At 41.9% G+C, this 7,812-nt stretch overlaps 1 protein-coding gene across 1 annotated transcript; it reads left to right on the plus strand.

The window, feature by feature from the left end:
• Positions 1 to 6: 6 nt before the first annotated feature.
• On the plus strand, positions 7 to 7,489 carry KDM8 (lysine demethylase 8). Its single transcript, XM_015643188.1, has 8 exons — positions 7 to 206; positions 1,510 to 1,642; positions 2,473 to 2,514; positions 3,268 to 3,417; positions 3,648 to 3,755; positions 6,015 to 6,047; positions 6,451 to 6,543; positions 6,636 to 7,489. The coding sequence occupies exons 1-8, from the start codon at positions 175 to 177 to the stop codon at positions 6,798 to 6,800; spliced, it is 756 nt and encodes a 251-aa protein (XP_015498674.1). The 5' UTR covers positions 7 to 174; the 3' UTR covers positions 6,801 to 7,489.
• Positions 7,490 to 7,812: the final 323 nt, after the last annotated feature.

Here is a 7,812-nt window from a genome sequence, read left to right on the forward strand (position 1 = left end):
CGCGCGGGGCCGTGCCGGCTGCTGAGGGAGCCTCCATTCCAGAGGGCCCGGCTGCCGCCGCCGCCTCCTGCGCTGCAGCCGCAGGAGGTGATTCCGCACCTTCGCTGTCCTTCGCTGGAGCGCTTCAGGGACTGCTACCTCATTCCCCAGCGGCCCGTGGTTCTGGAGGGCGTCATGGACCACTGGCCGTGTATGAAGAAGTGGAGGTGAGAAGCAAAGTTCCTTCCCTGTCCAAGTAAAGTCACGATCGTTCCCTGAGTTGGATATCTTGATGCTCGATAGAGCAGCACAGACCTTCACAGAGGATGGATACCGTGGGCAGTGTATTTTGCTAGCGGCGGTGTCTTACTGCTCTGTGGAAGTTCCTTCATAGATGAGGGAAGCTCTTCATGGCATTCAGGGTATCACAGCAGGTGCTGGAGTGTGTCAGGGCAAAGGTGACCTTTTGACCAGCCTCTGGCTCTTTCTGGGTGAAGGCCACCCTCTGGCCAGCCTTCAGCTGTCCCAGGAGCCCAATGGCAACACCTGGGAGCTCATGAGAAGTGCACATTGCAAAGTGCCAGTGAGCTGCTCACAGCTCAGTGGATCCGTGTCGTGCACACATCGGTGGCTTTTACCCGTTGGAACTTACTGATAATTAGTGCAATGGAAAGTGAATTTCAGAGCCGTGAGTAAGCATTGTTGACGTTTTCATTCATAAATCCAAGCACTGATGTTTGTTCGGTGTTGTATTTGAGTGTTGAGTTTCAGAGACCACTGTGCAGGAGTGAATAACAGCATTGTGCTTCTTGATCAATACACACAATGGTGCCCACGTATCTAATACTGAGCATCAAGTATTTGTGAGGTAAAGGTCATGATTCCCTAGAAAAGGGGTAAAATCACTCATTCTTAGTTTGAGTAATTGCTTTAGTTCAACAACCAAAGGTAAAATTAAGTGGACACACTTGTTTTGTCATAGGGATTTTATTAATTTTTGAGGGAAGGTACTACACTGGTTAACTTTAGACACTTAAAAATATTAACTTCTCCATTTAATACCATTGTCCATGGAGAGATGTATTTCACCCATCAAACTAAAACAATTGGAATGGGTGTTACTGGCACCTGTATTGACACTGACAGAGAGTTGATCTAATATTACTGAATAAAAGATACAACATTTTATCAAATGTGGCAGCAGGCAGCAAAAATATTTGCCATCCCTTGCCAAGAGATAGTAACAGCTTAAATCTTCATAGTTTGCAAGGAAACAACTGAGGCAAACAGGCTTTTAAACCAAAACAAAAGATAGTTGTGAGGTCATGAACACACAAACCTGCCTGGTGATTTCCTTGTTGCTTGCATTCTTTTCTTCTGCCTTTTTCTTCTGATTGGTTTGGTTTAGACCAAAGGAGAAACTCAGGGTAGTAGAACTTTATTACTCAACAAGACTGTTTTAGATTGATTGCCTTACATTCAAAATTAGTAAGAGCAGTATAGAAGGTAATGGAACTTTTTTTATTTCAGTGTGGACTACTTCTGTCAAGTCGCAGGGTGCCGCACAGTCCCTGTGGAGTTGGGTGCTCGGTACACAGATGAGGAATGGTCTCAGCAGCTCATGACTGTCAGTGACTTCATCAGCCAGTATATCATGGATGAGGTCTGTTACACTCATTTGTTTCATTTCCAGACACAGCAAGGGACACACTCGAGGGGGTGTGCTGTAAGCACAAGCTCTGAATTAAAAGGTTTGACGTATTTTCAAGACCTGAAGCTGGGAATAATTATTGCAACAATAGGTTTGATTTTTACCTGTAATCAAATGTACAAAAGCTGGAATTTGATGAATACATATGCACATTCATATATACATATGGAGCAAAAATCTGACTGGTGGAATCTAAGAATAAGGGATCATCAGCCAGCAGTGTTGTTCCTCTTTCTCATTAAACTGCTTAGTGAGATTTAGGGTCAGATCCAAATTTACTTGCCATGAGGCAGAAAAGTACAAAGTTGATTAGCATCTGGAATGTCCTTTTGCTTTCACAGATGAAGATCCCAAGCCCCCATTTCTGTTTCCTGACCTTCTGGCAGGAAGGACCATGTGCCATAGCAAACTGATCTGTGGTGCACCCTGGAATACAGTATGGAAGTAGTTCCAGGGCATAAGGGAGAACTGGTCTGTGTGCCAGCAGGGTCTGGCTAGAAAGATGCCATGCATTGTCAGCTGTCAATACTCCACAGGGAATCCCAGCTTCCTTCAGTAACTCAAGCTGGATGATTTATGGATTGTGGAGACACACCTACACTGTCACAATTTCAATGGAGCTGTAAGTTTCTGAAGACCCCTTGTACTGTTGAAATACTTACAGAACTCTGAATAGGACACTGGAAATGGATGTTACCTATATGTAAATTCTATCCACCTGTAAATTAACTCACTGTCTTTCCTGTATGTTACTGTGTTTTCTTTCTCTGCTGTCATTTCAGAACAATGTAGGATACCTTGCCCAGCACCAGCTTTTTGATCAGGTAAAACTGAGTGAATGTTTTTATCTCCCTACAGTTGTGTTCCTTTTGTAGCACAAGTTGTCTCTGAGGATGTTGACTGTACTAGATTGAAGGGTACATGGAGAATTCAGAGTAATTCTTAAGTTTCTATTCCCATGATTTGAAGGAACAGAGGGAGAGGTTTGTTCCATTCGGCGGCAAGACATAGTAAAAAAATCCTTTTGGGATGAAGACATTCAATCCTAGCACTGTTTCAGTACAATGTAGCATATACTTAGGGGATATCACCTGGAAAGCCCATTTCATAAGTCAGGGAAGAAATTTGGACAGGAAAGTCTTCTATATTGATATGTTTACCATAATCTGAAATGTCATTCCAGTTTACGAGAGCTTACGTTGGTGGGAGACATAAAAAGATAGCTCACAGAGAAGCAAGCATAGTATAGAAGAGATCAGCTGCTCCTTTTCAATGAAGAGAAAACGTACTTATTCTTGTGGGTATCTCTGATTTCTGCAAAAGCATAGGGTCTCTGAAGAATGAGGAAACCCCTTTCTTTCTCCCGCTTCTCCTACCAACAGTCTGATCACTAGAACAGAAAGTTTGAGAACATTTCCTGCAGATTCCTAGCAGGTCAGCTACTTGTCTCCTACACTTGCTGGACCAGCCAGGCATTTGTTTTCTTTGTGTCCAGCCTTGCTCATCTGTTCTACAAATTACATATTTTGGCAAGTCAACACATACTCTTTTTAATGTTTCTTTCTTCATGGAAGTAGATCCCAGAACTTAAAGAAGATATCAGTATCCCTGACTACTGCTGCTTGGGGGAAGGAGAAGAAGATGACATCACCATTAATGCTTGGTTTGGTCCAGGAGGTACAATCTCACCTCTTCATCAGGATCCCCAGCAAAATTTTTTAGCCCAGGTATGTACTTTACACATGCCATTAAAGCCATACATACAGAAAATGGTATGGTATGTATTAGAGACAAGGAGAGCAGACAGCTTGAGGAACAATCAAAGGATAGAGAAGATGCAGATACTATTTTGCTATTTTATTGCATTTGTCACTACTGCAACTTAATTCTGAATGTTATCTTATAGACCACAAGTGTTGCTCATTGAGCAAGACTGTTATTTACCCTTGTTTTACAGATGATAGATAGAAATCACAAGAAGCAGCTTTTCCAAGGTCACATGGGATTTGCAGCAGAGTTGGGAACAATCTGGATCCTGGAATGTACTAAGGAGTGTCTTTTTCTGGTATCATGGTTTGAACCCAGCCAATCCCCAAGCCTCAAGCCTTAGCTGCTTTCTCATCTCCCAAACAGTAGCATAAGGGAGAGAATGGGGAGAGCAAAAGCTAGAAAACTTGTGGATTGAGGTTTAATAAGCAAAAACTGTGCATGTAAGCAAAGCAAAACAAAGAATTACTTGACTGCTTCCCATGGGCAGGCAGGTGTTCAGTCATTCCCAGGAGAGCAGAGTCCCTCATGCTTAACAATTACAGGGGAAGACAAACATCATCACTCCAAAAACCTCCCCTTTCTCCTTCTTCTTCTTCCCCCATATCCTGAGCATGATGTCATACAGTGGGGAATATCCTTTGGTCAGTCAGTCTGGGTCACCTGTCCTGGTTGTGTCTTCTCCTAGTCTCAGTCACCCCCAACTTCCTTGCCAACGTAGCAGTATGATAAGCAGAAAAGGCTTCAGGTCTTTGTAAATCCTGCTCAGCAATAAGAAAAACATCTCTATATTATCAACCCTGTGTTCAGTACAAATCCAAAACATAGTCCTATACCAGCCACTGTGGAGAAAATTAACTCTACCCCAGCCAAAGCCAGCACATCTGGAAAGCAAAGTTTTGAGGTGGACTTAGGTGCATACTTTAGTCCATTTGAGGTTACCCAGTAAAATATTAATGCATGCAGTAAGATAGGAATTAAAACTTGATATCTTTTTGATGATGACTTCTAGTGCAGAATAACCCAATAAAATATTGGGGCCTTTTGTGGTAAGCACTGAACAGGTCCAGGGATGTCTTCTGGATCCAAGTTGACTACTGTGGATCTTCAAACACTGAGAGGTGTTAACTGAAGGAGATTGCTGTCCTTCAGATTCTTAAAAAAAAACCTAACAGGCTTACACAGTTTTCCAGCAGGACTGTGACACTACTTTCTACTGATGGTTATTTATGGGTTATTTATGGGTTGAGCTTTAGTTTCTCTGTCCCAGTTGCATCTTGCTAACCTGTGTTTTCACTGGAAATTTAGGCTTAATTCAGGCCTTCCTATGATGTTTTTTTTACAACTGCTGTGCAGCTCTGTATGGATTGTATTTCTTTTGCATGCTATCTGTTTGGCACACACATACAGCTGCATTCTGAAAGTGAAGTACTGAACTATTCATGCTGTGTAAACTTTGAGGGGATTTTTTTTTTGTGGAAGAAAAATGTACAGGAGCTGTTGGACTGGGAAAAGATACTTTCCTTACTAACCTCAACTTGTTTTCTTCTGCCTCAAAAATGGAAGATTATCTGCCAGTGGTGTGAAAGAGTCTGTAATTTGAACAGCTGGTGATCTGGCAGCTTTCAATTAAAATTGTCCTGCTTTGTGATGCCATTTAAACTGTGGATGTGAAGTACAGGAAGGCACAAGCATAAGTAACAAAATGAAATTATGCTGGCTGGTGGTGAGATCGTAGTTTTTCCATTAATGAGAAAAGTAGTCTCTGGAGATGGAGGCTATTGCTCATTAACTGGTGCCTGGAGTCTTATAATATACAAGGCCTTAATCCAGTGAGGCAAGTGCAGGAAGGAGCTGTTAGCAGCTGATGGCAATCCCAAAAACATTTCATGCATTCACAGAATGTGCTGTTGGAGCAACAACCAGCATTTTCATCACTTCCATATGTCACCAAAAATACCATGTAATACTTGGTTCTTTAGTGAGCTAATTAAGATCCTTAAGCTCATTGGGCATTGGGGCATGGAAGACATCCTAAAAACACATGGACAGCCAGTTATACAGATCAATGCTCTACTAGTTTACTCAGTTGTAGTGAAGAGTAGGACAGGGCAAGAGTACTTGGTACTTTTCCAGTCTGTAGAATACATTTATGTGCTGTCCTTGAAGCAACAAACTAAATAGCCAGTATGACAGCTTTGATATTGGTAAGATTTCAGGAAATCCTGTTCTATTATGTGGATGCTAAGATAAAGGAAAAGCAGGTTGGTTAGGAATGGTTGGGTAACCACTCAAGGGTGCTGGGATTAGTCAGAATACCCATAACAGGACAGTTCCCAAGTATAATCATGTCTAGCTCTTGCAGTGGTCTGGAACACCAGCACAAGTCATATGAATCTTCACCCTAAACCTTTGTTCCACTGGTATCAGTGGAGGAGTCAGCTTTGGCTCGTTCATGCTGCTACATCCTGGCACCAAAACTTGCAGTTCATGTAATGAACATGTAGTGTTCAGGGAAGCCAGGCCACTCACCTTAAAAATTCTCATCTCATTTCAGGACTCCAATGAAGGAACTGTTTTAATGCAAAAAGTAAGAGTTTGAGGGGTATATGGAAGCTTAGTAGTCACTCTGCAAGTACCTCTGCCTGTTAATGTAAATTGCAATGAAGGTTCAGCCTCCTTATTCTCAGTTCTTATTTCTAGCTAATTTTGAGCCTAAATAATGATGTATAAACTGGGTGCTTTAAACTTTTAATTGAAAGCAATCTGGTTAAAGGCATTTCCTTCCCAAAGGTATTTCATTCTTATCTGCTCCAAGAGGTACTTAAATTCCTATAGCCTGATTTAACTTTTTATTATAGCAGTATCTATTACTAACAAAGATAATTATGTTCCTTGTAATCATGTAATTGTACTGCTAAATGCCAGCTATGGCCCACAGCTTCCAGTAATGTGCTAGTTAATGACCAATGGAAAATTTTTATTGTATACAGGTATTTGGAAGAAAGTATATCCGTCTCTACTCACCACAAGATTCAGAAAACCTGTACCCCCATGAAAGCCAAATTCTTCACAACACTAGTCAGGTAAATAGTTGCCTGAAATTTTAATATCAGTAATGTTATCAAATCATATTTGAGTAAAGACAGTCTTCTGATGATTGTTTGGTTTTTTATAGGTTGATGTAGAAGATCCAGACTTGGTCAAATTTCCAAATTTCGAAAAGGCTGCATTTCAGTCCTGCATTCTGATGCCTGGACAGATTCTGTTTATTCCAGTTAAATATTGGCACTATGTGCGATCGCTTGAGCTCAGTTTCTCCGTTAGTTTCTGGTGGTCATAGCTCTGAAATGTAGTCAGCAGCACTGAAAAGGGAATTAAAAATCAGGGAAGTAGCATCTCTCTCACAGGAGAGGTTAGAGGGGGAGTAAAACCAAAAACCAACAAACTCTTGCTAAAGCATGGAGAAGTAGTCACGATGGGTAAGTGGAAAGAGTATGCTGTAGCCATGTCATTTTTGTATGTTTCTAATAACTCCTAAAGACCATGGGTTAGGTCCTGTGTACACATCCCTCAGAAACAGCCTGTGTACAGGCACTACCAGGGCTCTGCCTGAGCCTCTCTATCTCTCTCTACTTGGATTTAGAAACACTAAACCCTGGAGTTAGCTACAGAGATGGTGCTACCTAAATGTTCAATTCATTAAAAAATTAAGCTAACACCAAGCAAGGCACTAGTCTCCTGCATGGAAAAAGTTACTTATGTCCTGGTCTGGCCAGGATAGGATTAATTTCTGCAGCCAGGAGGGGCATGGCCCAGACCCAGAGGTTCCTCTGTACCACCTCAGCCTGCCACCTATGCAGGCCAGGGGCAGGAAGGGGCTCCTTGGTCTCTTAGTGATTGTATGTATGAATCTTTTTGTGTGACTCTTTTGTATCTCTTGCACACTTTGTTATTGACAGTGTTGCTATGACTGCTCATTTTCTTACTCCTTTGCTGTTTCCAGTAAATTGTTCTTATTGCAACTCATGATCTTGATCTTTTGGGCCTCCCAATTCTTCTGTCTGTGAGGGGAGAAGTACGGGGGGGAAAGAGTGAGCAAGCATCTCATGGTTTGGAGCGTTTTGGTGCAAACACTAATTTGGAGAGTACCATTCCTAAAGCACATCATCACGTTAAAGCCTGGAACATGGCAGTTAACTGAAGTTAACCCATAGTTTAATTGCAGTTAGATAACCTGAAGTTTAATTATGCTTTGATTAACCATCACCTGAACTGCTGCCGCCGCCTTTCTGCAGCATCACACATCTCTATCAACAACAAGAACGCTGCCATTTCAGTTTGGGGTGGGGCAG

The sequence above is a fragment of the Parus major genome, chromosome 14 (genome assembly GCF_001522545.3).
Source record: "Parus major isolate Abel chromosome 14, Parus_major1.1, whole genome shotgun sequence".
Lineage (NCBI taxonomy): Eukaryota > Metazoa > Chordata > Aves > Passeriformes > Paridae > Parus > Parus major.